Source organism: Aspergillus udagawae (assembly GCF_001078395.1).
Source record: "Aspergillus udagawae IFM 46973 DNA, scaffold_7, whole genome shotgun sequence".
In the NCBI taxonomy this organism is placed as follows: domain Eukaryota; kingdom Fungi; phylum Ascomycota; class Eurotiomycetes; order Eurotiales; family Aspergillaceae; genus Aspergillus; species Aspergillus udagawae.
Window position 1 is genome coordinate 1,164,584 of NW_025091270.1, and position 26,446 is coordinate 1,191,029.

General features: G+C 49.9%; 8 protein-coding genes and 1 non-coding gene across 9 annotated transcripts; 4 read left to right on the forward strand and 5 right to left on the reverse strand.

The window, feature by feature from the left end:
• Positions 1-2,257: 2,257 nt before the first annotated feature.
• Aud_009070 (uncharacterized protein) lies at positions 2,258-4,594 on the reverse strand (the record flags this gene model as incomplete). The annotated part of the gene is made up of 1 exon (XM_043293933.1): positions 2,258-4,594. The coding sequence occupies one exon, from the start codon at positions 4,592-4,594 to the stop codon at positions 2,258-2,260; it is 2,337 nt and encodes a 778-aa protein (XP_043149868.1).
• Positions 4,595-5,175: 581 nt separating this feature from the next.
• On the reverse strand, positions 5,176-6,970 carry Aud_009071 (MFS transporter; the record flags this gene model as incomplete). Its single annotated transcript, XM_043293934.1, has 3 exons — positions 5,176-6,404; positions 6,472-6,837; positions 6,898-6,970. The coding sequence occupies 3 exons, from the start codon at positions 6,968-6,970 to the stop codon at positions 5,176-5,178; spliced, it is 1,668 nt and encodes a 555-aa protein (XP_043149869.1).
• Positions 6,971-8,327: 1,357 nt separating this feature from the next.
• Positions 8,328-8,447, forward strand: Aud_r0030. Its single transcript, XR_006253280.1, has one exon. It is a non-coding gene; the product is annotated as a 5S ribosomal RNA (ribosomal RNA).
• A 2,693-nt stretch (positions 8,448-11,140) lies between these two features.
• On the reverse strand, positions 11,141-12,742 carry Aud_009072 (uncharacterized protein; the record flags this gene model as incomplete). Its single annotated transcript, XM_043293935.1, has 1 exon — positions 11,141-12,742. The coding sequence occupies one exon, from the start codon at positions 12,740-12,742 to the stop codon at positions 11,141-11,143; it is 1,602 nt and encodes a 533-aa protein (XP_043149870.1).
• A 1,314-nt stretch (positions 12,743-14,056) lies between these two features.
• sip5 (Sip5p) lies at positions 14,057-16,547 on the forward strand (the record flags this gene model as incomplete). Its single annotated transcript, XM_043293936.1, has 2 exons — positions 14,057-14,443; positions 14,496-16,547. The coding sequence occupies 2 exons, from the start codon at positions 14,057-14,059 to the stop codon at positions 16,545-16,547; spliced, it is 2,439 nt and encodes an 812-aa protein (XP_043149871.1).
• A 1,902-nt stretch (positions 16,548-18,449) lies between these two features.
• Aud_009074 (uncharacterized protein) lies at positions 18,450-19,241 on the forward strand (the record flags this gene model as incomplete). The annotated part of the gene is made up of 1 exon (XM_043293937.1): positions 18,450-19,241. One exon carries the CDS (start codon positions 18,450-18,452, stop codon positions 19,239-19,241), a length of 792 nt encoding a protein of 263 aa, XP_043149872.1.
• A 301-nt stretch (positions 19,242-19,542) lies between these two features.
• Positions 19,543-20,755, reverse strand: Aud_009075 (putative G-patch domain protein; the record flags this gene model as incomplete). The annotated part of the gene is made up of 2 exons (XM_043293938.1): positions 19,543-20,553; positions 20,630-20,755. 2 exons carry the CDS (start codon positions 20,753-20,755, stop codon positions 19,543-19,545), a joined length of 1,137 nt encoding a protein of 378 aa, XP_043149873.1.
• A 939-nt stretch (positions 20,756-21,694) lies between these two features.
• On the forward strand, positions 21,695-23,419 carry Aud_009076 (putative triacylglycerol lipase; the record flags this gene model as incomplete). The annotated part of the gene is made up of 3 exons (XM_043293939.1): positions 21,695-21,919; positions 21,985-22,323; positions 22,382-23,419. 3 exons carry the CDS (start codon positions 21,695-21,697, stop codon positions 23,417-23,419), a joined length of 1,602 nt encoding a protein of 533 aa, XP_043149874.1.
• A 214-nt stretch (positions 23,420-23,633) lies between these two features.
• Positions 23,634-26,439, reverse strand: Aud_009077 (snoRNA-binding rRNA-processing protein NOP14; the record flags this gene model as incomplete). Its single annotated transcript, XM_043293940.1, has 2 exons — positions 23,634-26,087; positions 26,152-26,439. 2 exons carry the CDS (start codon positions 26,437-26,439, stop codon positions 23,634-23,636), a joined length of 2,742 nt encoding a protein of 913 aa, XP_043149875.1.
• Positions 26,440-26,446: the final 7 nt, after the last annotated feature.

Genomic DNA, 26,446 nt, shown 5'->3' on the forward strand with positions numbered 1-26,446 from the left:
ATCTCAACCTAGCCTACCTAGGTAGGACCCTTTACTCTGGGTGGCCAGTCTCACGAGGGCATGGGTTCTGGCCCAATCAAAAGTGACCTGGCGGATACTTTAGTGGGACTAGTGTGGATACTGCGAGCCAATAATATATGGTCCCAAAGGTACTGTCACTAACATACAGAGTAGGTAGGTTCAAAACAACAAAACTCCATAGCTCAAGGGTCAAGGCAAGAAAAGTTCATTCTAATCATTTTTAGTGACGATATGGAAGGGAGATCGTATGGTAAATCCTTCTCTACTAGACGCGTATGTTCTCAAGACTGTAGATCGGAGTATCCAGTTTCAGACCGTCCCCGAAGGATACGTCCAGGTATACAATGGTCGCGTGCTGCTTAGTTTCCTGGTCTATGGCAGGTGCCTTTTTTTGGATCTTGAGCAAAAGTTATGTCCAATGAAAATGATCAATATATATTCCGCAAAGGGATGAATAAGATTCCAGATTTGAAGAAATTATTAGGTACAATTTCCCAGTGCCGAAAGTCGCTCCGCTGTCCCCAACCATCGCACGGTAAAGGCGGCAAAAGGCGGTCCGGCGGGTCAAACTTGAAAGCATCCCGCAGACTCTCTTCGGTCTCCATCAGATTTCAGAACCTTTATGACTGGGGAACGGAGATCTGGGGTGACCACTGACCAGAGTTGGTCTGCATGGTCAACGTGGTGAATTGACACTGAATCTCTTTCCGAAAGGATACAATTAACACAGCCACAGTGTCCGCTGAAGGTCTACCCGTTTCTTCTATTCCCCTGAGAATTCCTGATCACTTGCTCGGTGTAGCTATACCTAGACTAGATTACATCCTGTCAGTGAGTGCCTTACTGCCTCTTGCGCATTGACCCCCTCAGTTGAGTCAATTGCATCTCCGACGCACAGATATTCGCCTCGCAGACTCTCGGTCGAGTCACTGAAGGATGATTATAGCTGCTCGCATGATCTTTCGCGCAGACGGTAGAGACTATCGCACGCAGTTCTCACTTCCCCAACTGTAAGGTAATGATCCTGTAGCAAGCTATCTGAGCTCTGGCCTCTGGCCTACGTCTACCGTCTCGCCCAAGTAGTGTACCTTGATAACAAAATACCAATCCTGCAGCCACAAATTTCAAATAACCCCGCCAAAGCACCATCGGACATCTTCCCGAACTCAGATGCGGCATTCCGAAATCGTATCGATTCACGAGTGATCGATAATAATTACAATAGGAGACTTGGCTTCGGCTTACCCCGCGTTTTCCCGTGCTGACGTCGGCGGTAACCCGATGCCCAGCTGTCAGGTCGATTTAGGTGGCTAGTCCTAGATCGACATACAGAGCATCAATGATATTAATTGAGGATGGCATCCTTTGTGACTGATAACAATGACTAACCTCATGCACTATCAATAAGGTACCCCACACTTGGATCACTCGAAGCTCGGGTGTTAGGAGAAGTAAGGCGAGCTAAGGTATCCTCTACTGAAGAAATGCTCTACAGTAACAGATAGCTGATCTCTCAGGTAATAGTGTATCGGTATTTGCCGGACAGAATACTTAGAACGAGCCGTATTCTGACTTTTTAAGTCAAACTATATCTCGGCTGGAGTCCCTGCTGTCCCGCTGGTACTACTATGGAAGACTGATCTACCCGGAGGACATCTTAAATGCATGGTAGGAAATCAGCATAGCCCGCAATCAAATCAAAAGAGACTATAGCAACGCCCGCTTTGGGATATATGTACTATATGTATACATTTCTATATGCTATATCATCATATGATGGGACAATGCCACCAAACCAACCTTAATAACCTCTCCGTTAATGATATGTGCCAGCAGCACGGATTCAGTATGGCAAGTCCTAGTTACCCCATGGTAATCAATGATACAATCGCACGACTCCGGTATGCCTAACACGAATAATAATCTATTCTAGCTTCTGCTCTGGATCGGAGCAGTCACTGATTCCAGCAAGCCCAGAACTCGCACAGACTCAGAAATGTTAAAGGGATCATAGTAATTCATTCATTCATAACGCAAGTCAAACTCAGACCCATACAACGTCCAACAGGATATCTCTGAAAGGGCAACTCTCATAACTTGAGGAAAGCAAAAGAAAATATCAGGACCGTACTCTGCTCATGGGGAATATCAGAGAACAAACAAGGAAGGACACGAGGAAGGAGGGGAAAATAAAACTAATGATAAGGCAGAACACACAGCATCAAAACCACGACTTCTAGACACCACCACGTCCCATGCGTTCTATGGAACCCATAATACCGCCTGCATTGCGACCTGGAGTAAAGACGGCAATACCCGACTTGCCTCCGCTATTGCCTCTGACATGCCGGCCTGCTGGTGCGCCAATCCTAGGGATCCTCTTCTCCCCGCTGCCGGAACCTGTGCTAGCAGGCCGGATACCACTGGAGCCACTGCGGCCGATACTTTTTCTGAACTCTTCCGTTGACTCTGCCGTGGCGGGCTCTGGCTCTGGTGTTTCATACTCCGCACTCACAATGGGAGACTCGGGGGCGCCGGACGGCTGTGGCGCGTTCTGCTGAATTGCCAGCCATTCATCCACAGCGGCGACGAGCTCTCCCTTTTCTGCTCTCTCTACCTTCAACTCGGCATGCAACCGTTCGTTGTCCTGCTTGAGGGTTGCCATCTCTTGCTGCAGACCCTTGAGCTGGGCCTCCAAAACGCGTTTCTCTGCCTCGTGCTCGTCATTCTGATGTGACACGAAGCTAGCATCAGGGCGGGAAGCCCCCGACAAAGCAGCATCGCGTTCGTTTTTCAGCCGCTCATTCTCCTCGCTGACAGCTTTGCATTTGTTCTCAGCTTCCCGCACGCGCTTCTCCCAGCGGGCTTCGTAGCTCTTCTTCAAAGCAGCAACCTTGGTTTCATGTTTGCTCTTGTACAAGGTGTGAAGCTCACGTGCAACCTTTTCGACGGCATCTTGGACTTCCCGTGCGGTCTCCTCGGCAGTGGTCGTGCACTGCGCACTCCCGTGGTCGCAAGTCTCACTCGGAGCTGACTTACGCGCAGCCGATAGCTGGCTCTCCAACTCGACCATGCGCCTTTCCAGATGTTCCCGGCCTTTCTCCGCCTCTTCGACCTTCCTCATAAGCCGCTCCTTTTCCCGATCACCCTCAACAATATCTGCCCTGACGGTTCGCAAGACGCCTTCCATCTCTTGACCGCGCCGCTGCCATTCGGCTTGCTCAATTTCAAGAGCCTCTTTTTGCGCAGCTTCGTTACGAACTTCCTCTAAAGCTTCTCCAACCCGCCGTTCAGCATCCGCAACAGCATTCTTCAGGCTGGAGACTTCCGCCTCTTTCCCGCTCAGCGTCGCTTTGAGTGAGGATATCTCAGAGAGGAACCCAGATTTCAGAGACTCCAACTCCCGGGGGGTGATTGTCGGTATAGACCTAGGCGTCGGAATCGCAGGAATGTCAAAGTCGAGCAGTGAGACCTTTGAAGGGGATCGAATGGATTCTCGAAGAGTCCTCAACGGCGAACGTCGCGAGGGCGAATATCGCTCCTTCTGTATACTATAGCGTTGACGTGGGAAGAAGTTTGTCTGATCTGTTAGGTCAAGCAAGTTTGGTGTTTCGCTTGCGTTTCCCGTATCCCTGCGTTCTCGCCTCTTGGGAGTGGGAGAAGCGATGGGGGTGCCGATGTCGATGAGTGCGGATTGCCTTTGTGATCTCCTGGAAGCATCAGGGGTAGCTGGTGCAGGGCTTCGGGGTTGATTTTCGTCCGTTCTTCCCGGGCTGCTGGGTAATAGTCGAGCTGCCTTGAATGGCGAGTCCCCTCGCAGTTTCGCGAACGATGTCATGTCTGCGTTAGGAACGGCGGAGAAAGTACTGAAACATGTGTCATCCATGGGATCATGAGAGTCGTCATTCATAACATCATCTGCAGCCTTCAATTCCAAGTTCTCTTTTTCATAGAAAGAATCATCGTAGTCATTATGTTCGTCAAGGACAGTGCTCATTCCCTCATTGCGTTTTTCCTCTACCGTGCTATTGGTAACTTCGTGTCCAGTGGCTCCTGTGATCTCTCTTTCATGCATCTGGGGCTCCTCATCAGCGTAGACTTGAATGTCCGGAATGTCCCGTCGGCTCATTCCCTTTTTGCTTCTATCACTAGATCTTTCCATCGCATCTTCGTCTTCTGGACAATGACTGTAGGAGCGCTTTCTGGGAGTCATGGAGCACTCGCTCAGTCCACCTGAGACCTGTCGGTTACTGAGCATCCGAAAGTCAACTGTAGCGTCCCGACCATCGTACTGAAACGGCGAGCTGGGCTGTTCGTCGACAGACTCAGGATCTTCGACATCCAGAATGGGATCCTGCGTGCGATACAGAGGTGAATAGTGCGCACTTTGGGGGTTATTTGTATTCGCGCCGTCAATCGTTTTCTTCGGACTTGGAAAGATATTCTCGGATTCGCTCTCATTCAACAAGGATTCATCTGCCACAGCCATCTCGAGTTCCAATCCATTGAAGCCCGGCGAAAAGGCTCGCGAATTCTGGCGCGACGTCGTCAAAGGAGACAGAGGGTTGGACATGACAATCGTGAATGGGTTCTCGTTAAGTGAAGAGCAAGGGGATTGACATATGAATTGTATGTGTTCAAACAATGCCTTTAGGCCCTAGAAACATCAACTCAAGGTGAGTGATAACGATATGCACAGCAACAGTTAACGTCTGACTCGAGCAATGCAAGGACAGTTAGTGATGTGGTTTATTATTATTTTCGGCTCGTTGCCAGGATGATGCTGTAAACAAAGCTATTCCTGATGGGATTTAGCACATTGGTTAAGCGGTGGAAAGTGGCAATTCCGTGATCTGCTCTTACCGCCTTTTGTAGTACAAAATGAGACATACAAGGCCTCTATCAGTGTGGATAAGACTGAAGGAAGTATGGAGATAATGCCTACTACGCCTTGATGCGAATTGGAACAGTGATACCTCTCTAGAATGTGCAATATTTGCTCTGATATTTGACGCTACAGAAGAAAATTGAAATCTTAATCTAGTGATCCGTGACCACTGACACCGTACACCAAAACGCCATTTTGTCGCTAATCATGAAAGGTGAAAGAAGGCCCTCTAAGCACTGGTATCACCCATAGATAGTATCTTCAATCTATGTCAAAAAAGAATAACGGCGGGATTGGGACATACCCGCACCGTCTGCATTGGCATCGGCGTCCGTCACTATGATATGGATGGTCTCCTTCTGAGATCGAGACTCATCGGGAACGTATTGATAATGGCAAGGCATAGCCGGCCGAATTGTGGCGGAGGTATGCTTCTTGTGCTTCATGAAACACAGCTGCACAGCACCCACGATAGCAGCTAAAGCGCTTCCCCACCATGCGATAGCAGTGAAATTCATATCAGCACCGGTGCTGTACAGGAAACCAGCAATAGGGGGAGCAATAGTCCTAGCGACGGCACCAGCAGAAGCAGCTAGCCCATTGATCTTTCCCATGACCGATTCTGAGGGGCTTGCTTGCTTAATGAGAATCAGCAGCACAGGGTAATCGATGATCGAAAGTATGTTGCGAATGATGAGGCATATATAAATGCCGAAGATGACGGAGGTTTGTGGTACAAACATGAGGAATGGGACGATGAAGTAGGCGACAGGATGCAGCACAGTCACCACCACAAATAGTCTCCAGACCCCCAGTAACTGAGCTAGAATGGGAAAAATGCAACTCTGAATAATGAGCGCGATGATGCCATCGGAAGACATAATCAGGCCCACTGTCCGTGTAGAAAGGCCGAGTCCGCCAGGGAAGCTAAGCGGTGCGTTACTGGAACCCGAAATGTTCCTGCCATTCTTGTCCTGCAAGAAAATGGGCAAGAGGTGATCGTACGTCATGGAGTGATAAGTAAATATGGATAACGCAATGATGAGCGAGACAACCCGATATGTGAAAACGGGTTGTTTTTGCGGCTTGAATTTTGAACCGTCGGCATTCACAAACCAATCTTCATCTGCCTGCAAGCGAACTTGGTTGAAGGTACCATATGATTCTGCGCGTAGATCTACCCCCGCATTGGCTGTCGCTCCTGCGGTGGCCAGGAGAGGACTTTCAGCAGACGTATGATCGAGGTCTCCGGAAGCATTCTTATGCTGCAGGCCAGGATGGGTCTCGTATAAGAATAACCAGCTGCCAACTATGCTGAAAAGGAGTAGGAGGGAGCAGACCAGATTCGGCAACAGGTAGGGAAATTTGCCGAAAAGACCGTTGGCGGAGAACAGGGATGGATAGCTTTCGGCGGGCTTCGCAAGCAAACCTCCAATCGCGGGTCCGATAATAGTTCCAATTGACCAGACAAATGGCATCACGGCGTAGGCTCGAGCTATAACAGTCACGATAAGCTACTACTCCTGCTCGAATTGTAGGGCATCTTCAAACTTTTCACTTACGTTCATGTTCTGGTCGCTTGACTAGTTCCCCAACCATTGTCTGGATGACTCCGATATTCCCGTTCAGTAGACCTCCAAGAGCGCGACCTAAGAGCGCCACCCAGAAATTTGGGGCGAATCCCACAAGGAGAAGGGATAGGATAGTGCCGAAGCAACCGGACAGAAGAACCGGTTTACGACCGATACGGTCCGAAAGGCCTCCCCAGAACATACCGGTGAGGGCTTCCGCAAGAGAAAAGGCGGACACGAGGATCCCGGCATAGAAGGAAGCATCTGTGCGATCTGCTACTCGAAAATCCTTGACCATAACCCAGGAGTATGGGAATATGGACGTCAGAGCGATGGGCTCTGCGACACGGCATATTGCTGTTGCCACGAGAACGTAAGTATGTAGTGCGATAGATTGTCGACAGGTGAATCACATACCGAGCAGGAATAGCTGAGTAGTAGGAAATGCATCGTCGGAGGTGGTTTGTCTTGTCTGTCGTGTTAATACCATATCTCCAGAAAATTCTTAAATTCTTACGGCAAGCCCCCCAACACTATGGCGAGTCTCTCAGGTGATGTTGCCCTTTTTTAATGTCGGAATCCAGAGGTCCCGGCCGTATATTATGGTATACCCTACGGCTTCGAAGTTGTTATTGGGTTAATTTCCCTCGTTTTCGCTCTCTATTCTTTTTCTTGTAAAGCCGAATCTAGTAAGGCGTCAAGGTTGAGAGATGAGTGAAATATGTGAAATGATAATCCTTAATTGAACTTGGGTTTAGGAGAATGTTCGGGAGAGGAAGAGGAAGAGAAAAGGTTGAAAGCGGGGGATGACCGCCACCTCTTGATATGAAGGGGGAAGCCGCCGGTCGGAAGGAAAAATACTGGAATCACAATTAGGTTTTTTTGGTGTGTGGATTTTATTCCTGCTTCCAGGCATTTATTCCAAGCAGATAAGATGCCTCTTCAGCCAATAATACAACCTTACAACGACAAGGGTACAGCTCTATTTCACCACATCCCTTTACAGAAATATGGTGGAAAATGGATTTGCCATCCTCCTTGTTCAGCTGAAAATACTTTCCCATGCAGCCAGTCAAGCACATCTGCCTCTTAAAAATCAGATTGACCTAGTACAAAATGACGACTGCTTAACTGCAGCATGCGATGGTATGGAGGTGGCAATCGGCAGTCCGCAGATTTTTAACTCGTGGAGTTCGGCATACAAAGTGGCAAATATGAAGATCATAGGGCAATCTGACTCAAAAAACTTGACTCTACTCCGGCATAGAAGTCCACCATGTTCGATGAGGTCTTATGCAACTCTAACTCTCTAGCTCGTTAGCGGAAATGTCACTTGCCAGCACTAATGTTACACTAGTACCATTGTGCATTAGACTACGGTTTACAACAAACCGGTATGTTGTTAGCGGCTGCTTTTCTAGGGGTTTCTGCTTCAATAGCCAATCAAGATGAGGCAGAATGTTCACTCCATGGTACCTCGTGCACTCTATTATAACCACCTATATGTGTATAGAACCTGACTTACCACCTTCCTCGAAAGTGAACTGGTATGGAAGAAGTCCTAAGGCACTAGGGATTTCTTAGGTGAACAGCCAATCATGTCGCTGTGGCCCAACTGTTACATGTTGACTGCGCATATGTCTGCCTCTCTCTCCCATGTTTCCAGCAATGTTCTCAGATGCCAACTGAATACAATAGAGAGATGCGCGACTGCTTCATGATAGAGTTTCAGTCCTATGATTCACATGATCAACAGTAGTTTCCGTCCCCATAGCTGTCGAGATGAAATCCTGGGATTATTGCGTATGTGAATCTCCATATGAATTACTAACATCTCGTTAATTAGCACATACGACCATAGGGTGTGGAAAACAGGGCTTCCCGTCCGCTCAGCCATACTTAAGCCACACGCCGGCCGGTTAGTAGTTGGGTGGGTGACCACCAGCGAATCCCGGCTGTTGTATGTTTTTATTTTTCCCCTATTAGGGTAGGGCAATCTAAATTTTAATCATCTTGAAGTAGGTCTGATCTATATCTCCATGGACAAACATACCTTAGTTGGACTTCCGCGGAGGGAGTATTCATCGTTTGGTGGCATGTACATATTTAGGTGCTGATTGTACGAGTTTTATGAGCTGCGATACATCGGCCGTTCTGATTTGTTCTAGGATATGCAGTCCAGAGCTTGAATGTGATTGTTGTCAGCGGCACGAAGGGGAAAGGTAGCACTTTGCTTTATCTGCGCCATCCTTCGAAGTGTGGGCGCGCATTATGCTGGAGGATATAGAGCAGGATTCAGGAGTTGCGAGGCAGCCTTGTAACCTAAGGTTTCTGGCCCTGTTGGCTTCCCTCATTGTCGCAAGAGAGGGGATAAAAGCGGGAATATTTAAATCGAGCACACCTGCTTTCTCCGTATATCAGGTATCGGGCCCCGCGGAGGTTATGCGCAAGCGTGCTCTTGAGAAAGACGCTACTTTGATGTCCGTTTCAATTGATGATCTCCTTCCCGCAGATGATAGAGTACTCAGTGTCCCAGTATAATGATTGAACTGCACTTGGCACTTGAGCTCAGTAGAGCGTTTTCTTTAGCTAAGGCGCCTAGCCATATCATTAGTGATGAAGACATCTACCATGATACGGAAAGTTTCTTGTTGACTGGGAGATTTGAAATTATAGAGAAGGGCAGATATAATGGGTTGTGGATGGGGCGCACAACGTTCTGAGTCTGGAAGAAGCTGCAGAATGGGTTGCTAGGAATGCCAGTAATGACAATAAGTTGATGAATTCAGTTCAAATGCCCGTCATCCAAATTCAGAAGGTGCCGCTCCCTTGTTTTCAGTTATTTATCAGAAGCGAGAGATGGGGTGACGCTCGTACGATCTCTCGCGCATGCAGTCCTCTGAAACAGAAACCTGACCATGTCATTTTCACTACCTATCAAGAGAAAGAGGATGGCTCTATCGGTAAGTAGAACAGTCGAAGCTTCTGCAGATCATTACTGATGAGCTAACATTGTGTGATCAGACCGAGTCACCGAAGTCTCTGAGCCTCGAATCGATGGCTGATGCACTTTGTACTCCGCAATGCGGAAGGAACTTGATACCCGGACTACGGTTACAAGTGCATCAACCACCGAGAGAGCAGTGAGGCTTGCCAGAACAATGGGAGGCCGTGAAGATGGAATGCAAGTACTTGTAACGGGGAGCTTATAAATGGTTGGCAGCGCACTCAGATTTCTGAGACCATCGTCGCACTAAGGTAGGTGTTAATGTACTAGTGTTTTTGTCGATAAGTCGATTTGGCCTCCACGGGTGAGCTTTTAGGCCAATTAACCTGGCGCGGGCGGAAACCCTTTTGGTCTGCGCCTGGAGGTAATGTCTAGTGATCCTCAACCTGTACAACTAATGGATTGTTCCTATTTGTCAGCGGATCCAAATCAGGACCAGGCCTTGTAGGTCTTATATTCCGTCAGTGAGCACATGAGCAACCATAAGCCTCTGTAACTGAAGCGCACTGCGCAAGTTGCGTGAGAGGATGCCGGAAACAGCGTAGCAGAAGGAAGTTTTCATAGAGGGTATCGCGAAACAAAGCCAAGTAATGAAGAAGTAGAACTGATGTATCGATCAACCGACAATCATCCTGGCATCGATTGCTAACGTTCAACGTTCTCAGAAACTGGAATATATGATCGTCTTTCTCGTGCTGCCTGAACATATCAAGTTAGTCCGCTGTTCTGAAGAAGCTCGGCCCCGACCACCTCATACCTCAAGCCACTTTTCAACCCATGGCTTGCAAGCCGCCCAGGTCAGGAGACCGCTGGTGGCGATGATGAAGATGAAGACTATAGCCTCATCCTTCCTGGAATCTCGCTCTGATTGCCACAAGGTCAGCCGATATAGCTCCAGAGAATATGGGATAGCCTTTGTCAAGATTTCTTCGACCAGGCAGTGGAGGGCTACGCCATACGGAAACAGGTTGTGAAGACATCGTCTTCCTTTGCGCCTTTACACATCGGTAGATTATAGTCCAGGCAGAACTTGCGATTGCAATCATTGCAGCTCAGAGCGCGATATTTGTTGACTCTTTTCTCGTGAGACGTAGCATTGTCATCGCGAAGGTCAAAGGAATTAAGAGGCGGTGTCGATTCGGGATTCGCAGAGTCCAGGGGTATGATCGTGCTATTTGTAAAGCAGGTACATTTGCAGAATGATGCGGGTGCTAGTCATCAAATAGGGATTGTCAGTCGACAGCCACGAATGTCAGATAGCGATGGGAGGGTCGAACTCACTGGAAGCTAATGTGAAGGATGTACAGGACAGAAGCGCTACGACCATGAAGAGAAGATAGAGACTGCTACTTCGGGGTGACATGACGTAGATATAATTTAATAAGGAAGATGAATATAATCTTTAATTTAGCAGGGATATTTCGGTGTAGTAGTCATTTTAGTGTACTGTTTATACTGCACGATACGACGTGCATGGCAACATTGCGATGACAGCTTTCCCTAGTGTCTTGAGGTCATGTGACTTACCGTAAGTGTTCCAAGCTACATACTTCATTGGTTTGAGATCTGAGATCTCTCAGAATGGGTAGAGGTCTCCATTATTTATACGCCATAATATATGATCTGACATCGACGGAACCACGAACCATCTGATCAGGATTTGCCCTTCATTCCCTTTCTGCGGTTCTCTCGTTGTCTTTGTTCCTTGGCAGCATCGCGCCGGCGCTTCTTCCAGGCACGGTTATTATCTCCACGATTCTCCCAAAACCATTTGGTGAATTCCGAATCCTCTTTCAAGCCTGCCTTAGTTTCAGACCTAGTAATGGGAGTGTCTGTGTATTCAGTCACTTCCATGGCATCAGAATCATCGTTGTTCCAATCGAATTTTCGGTTGATCAAGACTGTGTCTGGTGTAGGAGCAGCACTTCGTAATCCCCGACTTAGTAGATCCTTCTTTGTGAAGGGTGTCTGCGGCTCCTTATTCTGCTCTTCCTCTTCTTCAGATTCGATGTCGTCCTGTCCGAAGAAGCTGAATTGGGTGTTAGTTTCCGGGGCGGGTTTGCTATCTGAAGATTCGACAGCTGGCCGCTTGAAAAGGGCTTCTAAGGGGTGCACATCCTTGGAAGCCGTTCCATGAGTCGTTTCCGCAGAGGGCGGAGCACTACCAGGTACTTCAGGCTCGTCAGTCTTCGGAGGAGAAGACGCCTCTCCCTTTACCGGCAATGTATGTAATTGTTGCTGTTCGTCTTGGCTGAAAGATGCGCCTGATTCAGAAGATGCAGACGACATGCTGTCTTCGCTTTCTGAGTCTGTTCTGCTGTCATCAGATGACGTCGTCCCACTAGAAGAAGTCCAATCTTCTGACTCGTCTGCCGAGTCAATTTTGTCATCCTTGGCTTTCTCAAGATGTGTCTCCTGCGCCGTTGTAGGAGCTTTCACCGACTTTCGCTTCTCTTTAGCCCCGGCGACTTGCCCCGGCCGATATTGGTCTTTTCTCAAACGATCACTAACCGTCTCCTTCAGGTTTCCTGTATGGTCTATCCAACCTTTGCCTTCCTCAAACGCAGATGTGGGTGCTGCTCCATCTCCTTCCGACCGTAAGAAGCTCGGTTGGGTGATAGTTGTGGCGAACTCATGGACAACGGATTCCTGGGGAGATTTTTTTTTCTTCTTGGCCTGCTTTTCCTGCTTCTCATCGGGAGACGCAGATCGGTTCTTGGGTAACTTGGTTCGGAAGAGGCACTCTGATTTCTCAGTATACTTCGATTTTGCTTGGGTCTTTGACTTTTTCTCCTCCTTTCCCTTCTTCATCTTTTCACCCTTACGTCTCTCGTTCTTGGCATTGGTAGACTCTGTCCACCCTCTTTTCACCTGACGGCCGGACGGAAGCTCGTATCCATCGAGAACGTTGTCATGGGCCTTGCGCTTTTTGGATACGTTGTCGGACGTAGTCTTGGTGGTGGACTTGACAGTGTCGGCTTCAACTTCCACTTCTTGTCGTTTCGGCGACCGTGCAGTCTCGACTCTAAACTTTCTTCCCTTCAGAATTGAACCATTGAGTTTCTTTTTGATCTTATCCGCTTCCATTGTCGGTAGTGTCACGTAGCCGTAATTGTTCTCGGGAAATGTTGGAATGCTATGGAAAGAGATATCTGTTGCAGACGGTCGGACCGAAGACGGTAGTACAGAGGGTAAGAGATCTGGAGTGAAAGGAGTGATGTGTAGGCGCGTGGTCTCTGATGCTGTGGTAGTCATTTGCGGTATCGAGAAAATCCCGTGTATCTTTGAGTGACCGATGAGTTGGAACAGATACTGGAAATTTCAAGAAAGGGGCATCTGATTGGATCATGCAAAGCGACGGTCTATGAAATGAACACGATAGAGACAGAATCAATAACATGAGCTGGCTCTCCAAAAACATTGAATGCAAATGGAGCCGCAAACTAGCTGAGCAGACGAAAAATAATGTTCTTGGCATTGGGATTTTCGACCGCCAGATCCAGGCGCACGTGTGGCGCAGCAAACGAACTCACTAGCCACATGTGATATGTCCTGCCAAGGCCAGGTAGATGCGTGGTAGGTACTTGTGAAGGTAACTCCATACACAAGAATGCATGACATCGGACCGAAGGGTGTTATCATCGTTATCGCACTGCACAAGAGAAAATAGGAGAGATAGTACATACTTCGGTAGCCTCAACATGCTGAACTGCGGTATTAAACCTTTCTACCTTGCTTCCTGCTCCGTATCCAGAAGCGCTATTAATGGGCAGCACGGAGTACTTCCGTATAAGGTCAGACTATGAAGTACATGTGTCCACATTGATCGCACCCCCACTGTCACCGATCTACGGAATAAGGGCGTTTACAAGGGTCTAACTGGTGTACGGAGTAGCCACAGCCTCTTTTATGGAATGGAAATGATCGATGACTGCATGTTACCTGTCATATTACCAAATTTACAAGCCGAATGCGACTTTTTGCGCTAGTATTGTTGGTAAGGTATGATGTATGTATGGGCTATTACCTTGCCGTTATTGAACTCAAAAAGTCATCGATCTCACCTTAGTAACTTCAACTATCTTGGGAGCCCAATCCTCCCTCTCTAAATCTTGTCTCTTTTCCCAGTCCTTCCTACTCTTTTGAAAGCTCCCGCTTATCAGTATCTTCGAGTATTTCTCTTACTATTGTTTTCGATACTTCTCTCAGTTCCCAAGTTTGATACCAGATCTCCCTGATCCGGCGTATTCCATCTTCCCGCGGCTAACTCAAAGCCCGCATTCTGATCTCATCGCCGCACTGAGTAGCCACATCTGTCGCTCACATGGCCACATCGGGTTCATTATCATCACATCATTTGCATCCCCGCTCTAGGAACTGAAACTTGCCTTCTTCCATGCCTCATTTTGCCGGGCCTCTTCATCGATACATTTGTTAAATTCATATTCACCTATAACTGGCCTCGTTGAATTCGAAACGCCTTTGAAGTACGAGTTGGCCGCAGTTCGTCCCGAACCATCCTGACAAGCTCGTTCTGTATTGCAACCCACCCTCTAGTTTAGGGTAAGGATGGGTAATTCGCAGACTAAAGAATCCCGTCCTCCTCTCAGTACTTCTAATCGCCGAAGTCATCAATGGGGCTCCTCTAGCAGTCAAGGGAGATCGCCATACAGCGACCGGCATCATGCGGAAAGTTCCAGATCTCGAGGTAGCAGACCAGACCTATCTATTCTCGGAATCGGTGGGAGCTCCGAGAGAGATGTGGCTACTCTTGAGCATCGGAGAGAGACAAAGCAGGAGCGAGAAGCTCGTCGGCTAGAAAAGGAGCGGGCAGCTAGGGTCAAAGAACGAGAGCGCAGCATGAAGGAAGAGCATGTCGACGGCGGTTATTTAGTTACGCAAGGCGTTTACGTGGGCACTGAGGATTTCAATAAAGCAGTGACTCGGCAACTGATGGTAACTACCTCCCCTACAGCGTACCCCGGACCTAAACTGATCTGTGGCTCAGATTGAACGGAGACTCGCGCCGTTTTGGAGAGGACTGAACGATTTCTCGGAGTCGTGGACTGAGCATCAATTGATGGCAGCAGCGCGTGGCCTGCCAATACCGCCACCAGACGAGATTCCTTCGGAGCTGGAATATAAGAACCCGCCGAAATTGACTGAAGATGGGAAGGAGTCCAGCATTCAACACTTGATGGTGCCAATTACGTCAAGGTCGCAGTCCTACGGGTCGGAAGCCTCGCAATCATCAACCCCAGCGCATTCTCTGCCAACGCCCGTCTCTCCCATAGCTTCCGGTACTTCGACCTCACCGTTGTTTCGAAGCCGGGCGAAAACCTTGGCTTCACTCACCACATCCAAGCTTGGTTCTCAGATCGACTCGGCCCCTAAGGAGATACATCTACCTAAAGACCCATTTGTCAATGGGCAGCCAATAGAAGCCTATCTGTATAAAGATGCGACCGAATGTCCGATATGCTTCTTATACTATCCCCCTTACCTTAACCGCACAAGATGTTGCGACCAGCCTATCTGTTCGGAATGCTTCGTTCAAATTAAGCGGCCTGATCCACATCCGCCAGAACACGGGGAAGCGGAACCCAATGCCATCACCACGGAAGGTGACCGTCAGGACAATCAAGACTGCCAACTAGTATCAGAGCCGGCTGCATGTCCATTTTGCGTACAACCCGAATTTGGAGTGACATACACGCCTCCACCATTCCGCAGAGGGCTCGTTTATGCAACAGATCCTACACTTCGCCCCAACTTTGTTTCACCAGTGTCCTCCACGTCATCTTTAGCTTCGGCCAATGCGCCTCAAGTGACGGGCCGTCGGCGCGCTACCTCGCTGTCTGCCAATGACCCTACGGTCATCACAACCGACAGAGTTCGTCCTGATTGGGCTCAAAAACTAGCGAATGCCCGGGCTCATGCTGCGCGAAGATCCGCCGCAGCGACGGCTCTGCATACCGCTGCATATTTAATGAATTCTAATGCATCGGGGAATGAAAGCAGGAATTTCAGCCTTGGACGCAGAGGCGTGATGCGGAGAACTGGTCCATCGGAGACTCCGAGTGCCTCAAGCCGCTCAGGCTCCCCAGCTCTACAGGCGCTTGCATTTCTGACCGACAGACGTGCGCCGGGGCATGAAACAGACTCAACAGAAGAAGGCGCAGGAAATCTAGCACCGCCGCGTAACAGCTCGAGACGGAACCGTATCGATGATCTTGAAGAGATGATGATGATGGAAGCGATCAGACTGAGCTTGGCTAGCGAGGAAGAGAGACGCAAAAAGGCCGAGAAAGAGGCCAAGAAAGAAGCAAAGCGGCGAGAGAAGGAAAGCAAAAAGGCAGAGAAAGCTGCGCGCAAGCATGGGTTCTACAGCAACAATGCCAGCAGCTCCGCTTTGGACGTTCCTTCGGACGCCCGACTTGGAAGGGTCACCAGCAGCTCCTCCTCGATAACTGGCGAGGATACATCTCCGGGCAAGGGCAAGGCAGTGGATCGCGCATCGCCACCTGCTGCCGCTGCTCCCTCGCAGTCAAGTACTGAAATCGCCTCTGATTCTATGATCATCAACCCGCACCCAAACTTGGTGGAACAGGGATCAAGCGCGCAGCCTTCGATGGCTCAGCCTTCGCCCCGCGAGCCGCCAAAACCATCGCATCTGCGTCAGGTGTCCAGTGCGTCCTCGTCGTTCTCATCACTTGTCGAATCAACGGGAGAAGATCACAGCGGGGCTTACGATGGCAATGCTTCATCCACCGAGCCGATGTTCAACTTCCGCAGTTTAGCTGCTGTTATCGGAGATGAAGACAAAGGCGATGAAACTGCAGAGCATGTGGAAGATACATCATCGAAACCGAGCGCCGAGGGGTCAGCTTCCAGCGCTGCGCCTGTGGCCAATGAGATGCCTGGCCAATCCACTGCGCCTGCTGACCCGATAGCTGTCGGAGCCGTCGCAGAGGACCGGGACTGCTTGATGCCCAAGGAACTCGAGACTCGGTCGGTGGAGATTACCAGCGCCACACGAAATGCCGAGGCAACGACTTGAGGAAGTGCTAGAAAGGTTCATCCTAGGATATTTCAGCTCCCCACGGCATTGACTCATATATGACGAGAGACCCGGCTAAGTGCGAGCCATGCCGGAAAGCACTTACAGTTGGCGACAATCGCTATGTTACTCCTTGAGTTTTTCCTTCTTTACCTCATCCCTCGCTCCGTATCTCATTATATTCTCTCGGCGGGTTGACCTCTTTTATATACATATACAGTGCAGTAGATCTGTCTTTCCCTTTCATGTGATTTTGTTTCTGTACTAGCGCAGATGGGCAGCGAGATTTCATCTAGTTTTATGGCGGCAACATTTTCTGTTTTTGACGGTTCCCAAGAGGGATAAATGAGCTTCAAATATGGTTTGGTATGAGTCCTTCCTTCCGACAGGGCCGAATCAAATATTTTACAGTCTTTGGATAGATCATGGAGCACGATCGTTGAGAATTGTATCAGTGTCAGTAATTTGACCGATCTTCCCAGACAGAGGACGGAGGACAGCTCCCTATTAGGCCAGCCCACTGTGTGCCATAGCCCCGAGTCAGAACGATGCTGAGTCTCTCAGATCAATCATAGAACTTTTGCCAACAAGCGTATTGTAAGTACTATCTTAGTTAGTCCTACTTAATTTCGGTAGATCGGGAGGCTTAGTTAGATCTTTTCATGGATCGATTGTTTCAGATGGCGTTTCGCTCAATGCCATTAGTGTGAGGGTGCATATACTCACATGGTCTGTATAATCAAAGAAAGACTCAAGTGGTGATCAAAAGGCATTCTTCCAGTTTATTTTTTGGATGATAGTCAGATCACCGCCTGACGTTAAAATCACTCTGATGTACGCATGGATAGAAAGATACATGGAAGGGTACCTGCATTCCTCCTGCTACTGTTAGTGCCCTGTTTTTATCCTCATCGAGATCCACAGCCCCCACAGCTCCCCTTAGATGTAAAACATGTATTTGAGATTGACGATTGACAGTTTTCCGCCAGGTTATCTACCACTTGATGCGAGTCGTTATTAGTCTCATTGCGAGGGGTACTACTGTTTCTATGATCAAATATTTGAAGGGGTACTTTTGTCATTGTTAGTCCTATGCAAAATTCCGGTAGTTCGTCGAACTTGTAAAGCCGGCCTTCTGGTCTGCCCGATTTTTTCGGTTGCCTTGAAGGCTTCCTCCTTAGCGCCTGCATAATCAATCATAAACTAGTCTACCTATTATTGAATCCTGCCAGAGAGGCGACCATCACGCCGTAGGTAGGATCAAAAAGAGATGATCTATCACCTTTGGAATCTGTACCTGAAAGAAATGGCCACTTTCGGATCTTCATTTGCCCTGAAAGCGGCCCAGCGCCTTTTCTTTCCGTCTCTTCTACTCCGTACTAGATAACGCAAACGGCAGGCTGAGCACACCAATGGACTCCCAGAATTGGAGCACTTTTAGACCTCAGCCCATCCTAATCTCCGGCGTGTCACAACTGGCCCTGATTATAGGACTATTTATTCCCTACCACTAACTGAAGTCCCTAAGAGTGGATACGTCCAGTCCATGGTTCTCTGACGGGATACCCGGATTTATCAGGACGGAATCCTGCTTGGTTGGACCATAAGAATGATTGCAAAATACCAAGAACCCACGTAGTCAACTCAGATGATCACGAATGATACTTCGTACTCTTGTTTACTGGTGTCTTTTTGCTTCTTTCCGGTATCTTAAGAGAAATCTAACCTCTCCACAGACTCTGCACTGCTGAAGTCTCTATTTCCCCCAGAATCTGTCTGCTCGCATTGACCGAAAGTCTTTTTTCTGCTCAATTGCTTCAAATCATCCCGAGAAATTTCAATATCGAAAATATCTCGATTCGGATATTTCTGGTTGGAAGCAAAGCGTCATTCTCATACGACATGGCCGTTCTGCAGAAGGAAAATCGGCATCGTGGACTGCGAGTTCCGTCGCTTTCCGCCTTCAAATCTAAGAAAGCCGTCGACCACGAGTCAGCTCCAGCTCCCGCTCCTGTCTCTGCTGCTCCCGCGCCTCCAGCTCCCGTTGCTCCTCCTCAGTATCCCGTCCGAACCGACTCTGCCCCCGTTCGACCTGCACGACCACAGAATGACAAGGAACTGCCCCCGAGCCCACTGCCGTCTTTCCCTCCCGCATCGGCGTCCCTAGGACCAGAGGATATCCACCCAGCATTCAGAAACGAAATCCCAGCTGCGCGGCACCACAACTATGCGCCTCCTGCCAGAGCCCGCGATGGATTACCAGTCCATATCCCGACTCAGCAGACCCCTTCCAACTCAGTACCGCCAGATGCAGGCGATCCATTAGAAGACTTCATCCCTGATCCCGAGCCTGAGCCTGAGCACGAACCGGAACTGGACGGTGCCAGTGGACGCCTCGGCTCTGTGTCGAGTGACGAGAACAATGGGCCTTTCACCCCTCCTGAGATCGAACCGGTCACAGTGCCTCTGAACCGATTACATTATGCTTGTTTCCAGGAGCATCGGAGCATGATGCCGGCCAACAATGTCTGGTATTCGCTGCCCTGCATGGCCTGTCAGAAATTCGACCGGGAGATGCGCTACAGATGTGTCTTTTGTTGCTTGCGCATCTGCGCGGACTGTTATCAAAGCTTGCAGAAGGTGCCGAATCGCTCGCTGGCTCGATTGATGGAGACGACGCCTGCAAATTCTTAACGCGCCGTGGATCAGCTGATAGCTCGTAATCCTGTCGTCGATGTCGATATGATCGACAATTTCGGGAATTATATATCTATTTTCAATGCTCCGTTCGGTCAATGACCTGCCTAAATGTGATGCTATACTCTGGATGTGTTATGACGGGAGTTTTGAGTCTGTTTATATACCATTTTGGTCGGAGCTAGAGGGGATGATGTTCTCTGTTCTTCGCTATGATACTCCTCAAGGGTATGCTGTACAATTCTAAAGTTGCTTAGATTTCTGAGAATCTGAATTCTGGCCTCGATATGAACACATGTCAATCATGATCTTCTTCAGTGAGACCTGGACACCCCTCCATCTCGTCAGTTTCGTAGCGATACTTGCACCAGAAACAGTATCGATGCCGTTCACGCAGATATAGGACTAACCGAGCCAGCCGTTCACTCGGATCCAGCGCGTTAAACTCATCAAGTTCTGGGTCTTCTTCCTCCAATTCTTGTTCCAGTATTGTAGACGTGTCTTGCCCGGAGCCGAGCGCTTCGTTGTCGTCTGGCTCCAGCGTAGGATCGTTATACCCCGGTAACCGGGGGTTGGGGAAGAATGACGACGGGAGCGAAGTCTGAAGAGCATGGCGCACTTGTAGAGCTCGCTCCTTCTCCTCACGCTCGCGCACCAAGCCCCTGTACAAGACATTGATCTGGGACGTGGGCTTGACCCTCACCTTGGCGCGTGCCGCGCGCGATTCACCGGCCAAATCTTCCGCTGAGCCCTCATCGAGGGACTGCTCCCTATCCAGGAATTTATCCTCCTTCTCCATCTGGCTCGCCTCTCCAGTTTCCACGACCCCATCCGCAGCCTCAGTCTCAGCCTCGGCGTCTAGTCGCTCGGCTACCTTTTGCGCCGCGTACACTTGCGCTTCCGTCCGTCTTGTCTCGCGCTCCTGCCGAACGCGGTCTCTGTAATCGCCTTCTTCTTGCTTAACCTTCTTGAGCGCCTCTTCCGCCTCTTCCCGGAATTTGCGCTTCTTCTCACTGTCCAACCCAATGCCTCCGCGGCCCTCTTTGAACACTAAGTTCAGCGGCTCAGATCGTACCCGTTCCTCTTTATCGTCATGCAAGGGCTGGCTATCTCCAGGTGAGGGCTTACTATCCCCAGGTGGTGTCTGCGGCTTTCCTAGAGTCTGACCGGGCTTGAAGCCGAGTTTGGCCATCATCTGGAACCCCTTGTTGGAGGGGTCCAGCGTGCTCTTGGACAGGGCTGCATCTCGACGCGCGGCTTCTTCGGCGGCACGTTCGGCTTTCGAGGGAATTTTGGCGCGAGCCTCTGCCTAGGACGCGGGGGAAGTTAGCTTTGGGGTCTAGCGCTGCTTGTTGTTATCGAGTGGGAAACCCAAAGAAACGGACCTCTCGCTGCTTGCGGAGCTTTTTCTGAGCAAAAGTCTCCTTCTGCTGTGGCTCCTCAATCACCATGCACATGTAGTCATCCTCCTCTTCTTCTGCTCCGTTCGCCGGGTGTGGGTGAGGGGGCATGGTGTGATTGCGCCGTGCCAACTGTCGGAGACCAAAAGTAGAGCCGAGGATTAGCCGGGATTTAATTGACAACCTGAGATCAAAGGCTAGATGGGATTTGCATGCCAAGGAAAAGATGTTACAAATGATGGCGAGAAATTAATTTGCTAATTGCTGAGACTGGGGTTTTCTTGATTGCGGGGAAGGAAATAACCCAAATGAAGCAAGGACTTTTTGTCTCTCTCCACAGTTTCCCGCGTGCTAAACTTCATCACTATTCCGGCCTCTTCTGCACGACACACACGACACACTTGTCTCACTTCCCCCACACTTGAGATGAGTTCATGAGGGGATGCAGGAAGCCGTCATTGTCCTGCCCAGCCATTCTTTGGATGAAATCTCAATCAAATGATTGTTATGATGTCAGCACAGGAGAGGCAGCCTCGCAGTATCAACAAATTGCATATCTCCAGCACCCAGTGCTGACATTTATCAGTATCAGATAAACAGCCAAGCATGTTGCAACCTTTGGAAAACGGCATCCACTTTTGTTTGCCAGGAGCTCCTTCTGACTTTCTAGGCTCATCAGGACGGAATATCCGAAGAGATGATAGGTTAACATGTCGATCCGCTTCTCTTCCTAGCGGATATTTATTTCCTGCCATGGTTGTACTTGGGCTATAACGCCAATAATGACCATCTGTGGCTTAGTTTACCAACTTGATTACTCCCCAACTCAATGAGCGCTGATCTCACTTGGAAGTCGTTGGTCCCGGATTTACTGGTGGACTCGTGCCGGGAGAGACCCCAGAATCTGAGGTCAGAGAATCTGGGGCCAGCGACAGTGTATTCCCGGTGCAGGGTATCACTTAAATAGTGTTTGATCACTCGCTTTTGGAGTATTCTTTCGAGCCATTGTCTATAGTCAATTTTGTGCCGATTGGGTGTGCTGCAGGAAAAATGCACCTGAACAATCTTTACGCCTTAATTCTGCTACTACTTCCTGCTGCATCTGCCTGGCAGGCTGTGGTAGATCTTGGGTACACACAGTACCAAGGCCATGAGCTCTCGAACGGCATTGTACAGTGGCTGGGCATGCGTTATGCTGCCCCTCCTGTCGGACAGTTGCGATTTGCTGCCCCGCAGGATCCGCTTCGAACACAGGGTGTTCAAGAAGCAAGCAAGGTAGTAGATATTCAGGCAAAACCTAAATGCCGTAAGTTTCCCATGCTGACGATCTGGGCACCTAGCACGGCCCCGTTTGTATCCCAACCGGAGAATACCCTGTGGGCTCCAGTAAGTCTGAAGATTGCCTGTTCATCGATGTGTATGCCCCAAGGAGTGCGTCCAATCTCCCTGTGTTCTTCTGGATACAAGGTGGTGGGTTCAACTCGAATTCAAATGCAAACTACAATGGAACCGGGTTGATCGAAGCGTCTGGCTCGGAAATCATCGTGGTTACCTTCAACTACCGAGTTGGACCTTACGGGTTCTTGGCTAGCACGGAGGTGCAGAATGGTGGAAGTTTGAATAACGGCCTCAAAGATCAGATCAAGGCTCTCAAATGGGTGCAGAAACATATCAGCAAGGTGAGGCGTCTCCTGCTCTATCTGTTTCTCGGCTTCGGTGGTTAACTCTTCGTCCAAGTTTGGCGGCAACCCCAATCATGTTGTCCTCGGCGGTGATAGCGCAGGGGCTGCTTCCATCACCCTGCTGCTCTCAGCCCACGGGGGAAGAAACGATGGCCTATTCCACGCTGCAGCTGCAGAGTCACAAAGCTTTGGCACCATGCTTACATTGGCTGAGAGCCAGTTTGCTTACAACAACCTGGTCATCCGCACCAACTGTGCGAGCGAAAATGACACACTCGCGTGTCTGCGCAATCTTGATATAGCAAGCCTTCAGCGCCAGAATTTTAACACGCCGTTCCCTGGAGCGCAAGAGGCGCCGCTGTACATGTACGGGCCGATTGTCGACGAAGACCTCGTGGCCGACTATACATATCGTCTTTTCCATCAAGGCAAGTTCATCAAGGTGCCAGTCATCTTCGGCGACGACACGAACGAAGGCACCCTTTTCGTCCCGAAAGATGTTGCCAGCGTCTCGGAAGCCGACAAGTTCCTTCAAAACCAATTCCCGAAAATTCAGCTTCATCACTTAGCCAAGATTAACGAGCTGTATCTGCAGGAAAACCAGACTCAGTCTTTCCCAAATGCTAGTGTTTGGTGGAGACCTGCAAGCAACGCTTATGGAGAGATGCGCTACATCTGTCCTGGCATCGACCTGTCAACCATCTACGAAAATGCTGGGGCCAAGAGTTGGAACTATCACTACGCCGTGGAAGATGAAGCAGCTCAAGCGTCAGGTACTGGTGTGTCCCATACAGTGGAAGTCAACGCCATTTGGGGGCCCCAGTACACGAACGGGGGTGCACCTCACTCTTATACTACCACGAACGCTCCCATCGTCCCGGTCATGCAGGGTTACTGGACAAGCTTCATTAAGACGTTCAGTCCAAATACTCATCGCTATCCTGGCAGCCCCGAATGGAAGACTTGGGGTGCCGGGGGAGGGTACAGCCGTATTTTCATCAAGACGAACGAAACGAAAATGGAAAGCGTCCCAGTTGATCAGAAGCAGAGGTGTGGATACCTGACCAGCATTGGGACGGCGCTGGGCCAGTAAATCTAGATCGGGTACACTAACTGGGGCCCTCTGTTTTACGGTAGGATGACGGGTTAAAAAAGGAGAAATTTCTTTTGTGCCGTGTGACAACTGTATATACAATAAAGCCTTGAAGCCTGGTACGCCTTCGACGATAACGATGCCAGAGAAACCAAGAATCCCGTAACCACAGACGGCCTGAGTATCAAAGATGTCATGAGAGGAGTGAAAGGTACTACCACTTCCCCTGGCGCTTCCTCTTCTCCCGTTCGTACGCATTCGCCTCTCGCCCCTCCTCGTTCTGGATCTCCGCCACGAGCCGCTTGTACTTCTTCTCGTACTCGGCATCGCGCTCCTTCTTCTCGCGCAGCTTCTCGCGCGCAACGAAGTTGGCATCCTTGCGCAGCTCGCGCATGGCACCCTTGCGCTCGCGCTTGAACTCCGCCTTGAGGCGGTTGAGCTCCGCCCGCTCGCGGTTGGGGTCGTAGTGCTTGTCCGGGTTGAAGGTCTCCTCAAACTTGGGAATAGCGGTCTTGATCGCCAGCGGGCGGTGGTTGTGCAGCAGCAATGGCCGGCGGGTTACACGCGCGCGGGAGAGATGTGAGTCAAGTTTGTCCAGTGTCGATTGCAGATTGTCCTGGACGGCGGACGAGAGCTTACCCTTGGTGGATTTGCTTACGTGGCGGAGCACTTGCTGCACCGGCTCGAAGATCTCGAAGAATGCCGACTTGCCAGTCCACAGATCGGACGCAGAATTGAGGAGGGTGACAAATGTGTGAATAAGAGAAAGTTTGAGCTCGTTCTGGGACCGCTGATCCGACTGGGCGGTGGCGATATCCCAGAATCGGAGCTTTCGAGGGTTTAGCTGTTTAGAGGGGATCAGTCGTAGCGATTCTTGGGATCCCCTTGCCGGGAAGAACCCAAGGCTGCTGTTTGGTTCTGTCGGACAGAGATTGCAGAGGGCATTGAGCACGTAGTTGACGAACTCGGGCATGTACCGCTTCGAAATGGTCTGGTACTGGAGACACAGGCTGGCGGCGTAGGCACCTGTGACGTAGTCACCGAGCGTATTGATAGCTCCTTGACCTAAATACCGAGCAAGACATAAATGGGCAGGCGTAGCAATGGCGTGGAAGTGATCCGAAGTTGGAAAGGTGGTTGCAATGCCTGTTAAAATGACAAGGTCTCCAGCGCGCAGGTTGAGGGGACGGTCCGCCGCAATCTCACGGAGATACCTTCTGTACGCCATGCATACGCTTTCCGGGTGGGACTTGGCCAGAGAGTGAACGTGACGTAGAATGGCCTCGAGAATAGTGAAAGGAGGATGCTCGGGTTGCTCAGCCATATAAGCAACATGACGGACAAGGACAGCAGCGAAGCGCCCTAACTTCGTCTTGTTGTCGGCGTGCAGACGCGGGTGGTGCAGGGCTCGAATCCGCTGGATGACAATAGGCATGTCATTCATGGGAACATCCTTGATGACTTCAAGGAAAGATTCATGATCTTCGGGACATGGGTAGGTGTAGGCCAACCCTTCACTGGTCCTTTGTGCACCATCGGCTGCTGCTGTGGAATCCCCAAATTTGCTGGTAGGAAGTGTAAGCCCATTGATAAGCTCATCTTCTTCCTCGTCTTCCTCCTCCGATTCTTCTTCAGACGATACCTCTTCTCCATCGCTTTCGTCGAATGAGAGACTCACATCTGACCTTGTCTCAACAAGATCATCGTCAATGATAAAGTCGTCCTCGTCTTCGACTCCAAGCTCGGGATGTTCATTTGTCTGAGGAGCAGGCTGCTGCAGACCAAATGCCAGCGCGTCGTCCGGAATGGATTCATCGTCAGACCCCTCCTCTCCCGTTTCGCTTTTTCCTTCATCATCATCCTCTTCGTCACTTTCCTGTTCACCACGCATTCTTCTGAGACGCTCTTCCTCAAGGGCCTTGAGTCGTTGCGCTTCCTCTTCGGCCTTCTCTTCAGCCGTCTTGGTACGGTCTGTTGGCTGAGAACGCTTGTCGAACGTCAATTGTTTCAACCGCTGGTCGTATTCTCTATTGGGGTCATTCTCCGCGGTCCCCTTCAGCAGAGCTGCACGGTCTGGGTTCATCGACTCCAGGTCGTCCTTCGCAGGCTCCGGTTTCGATGGCGGTTTTACACCGCGCAGCATGTCGAAAAGATCGGGCAGTCCTTTATCGAGCTCTTCGCGAAGATCGTCGTCTTCCTCTTTCGCCTTTTGCCGTTCCAGCTTGTAGAACTTCGACTTGGCGATGACTTCCTTCATGACCTCATGTTTCGACTTTTTCCTTTCCGGCTGATCCTCTCCATCCTCATCGTCAAAGACAAAATCTTCTAGCTCTCCATCATCATCGAGAATTCTTTTCCTTTTCCGCGACATTTCCGAGTCGGACTGATCCTCCTCCAATCCACCCAGGTCCTCTTCAAAATCGTCTTGAGGGGCACCATCGCCGAGGGTTAACGTTTGGCCTTTGTGTGTGAGTTGGAAATCGTCTTCATCATCTTCTTCCAGGTTGAACATCGACTCCTTGCGCAGTTTCTTCTGACTTTCTCTGGCAAACCGTTCGGCGGCTCTCTCCTCAGGTGTCATGGTCGGATCGTCTTCACCGAAACGGCGATCAACGATACCACCAATCTTGTTCTTCCTCTCCATTTCCCGGAGGAGTGTTTGGCGTCTCTGTCATATAGAACCAAATTCTTAGTTACCGGGTAATCTGCAATTTGAACCATATTCAACCCACCTTTTCTTCTCCAAGTGACTTTGTCACTCCAGGCCTTGACAGACCAGCGGCCGGCTTAGTGCCTCCATCTCTAGTAGTCACATCGAACTTGCTCCGGGACGCTACTTTAATTTCGAACGGATTAAATCGATCTCGAATTGCTTGCAGAGCGGCATTCCGCTGCACACGATTCTGAGCGCTGACGCCAGCCTTCGCATTCTGGCGCTTTTGCTTCTTCGACTGCTGCGGAGTTAGAACACCACTCTCACGAAGCGACGCCTTCAACTGCTTCAACTGCGAAGGCGGCATGGTGATG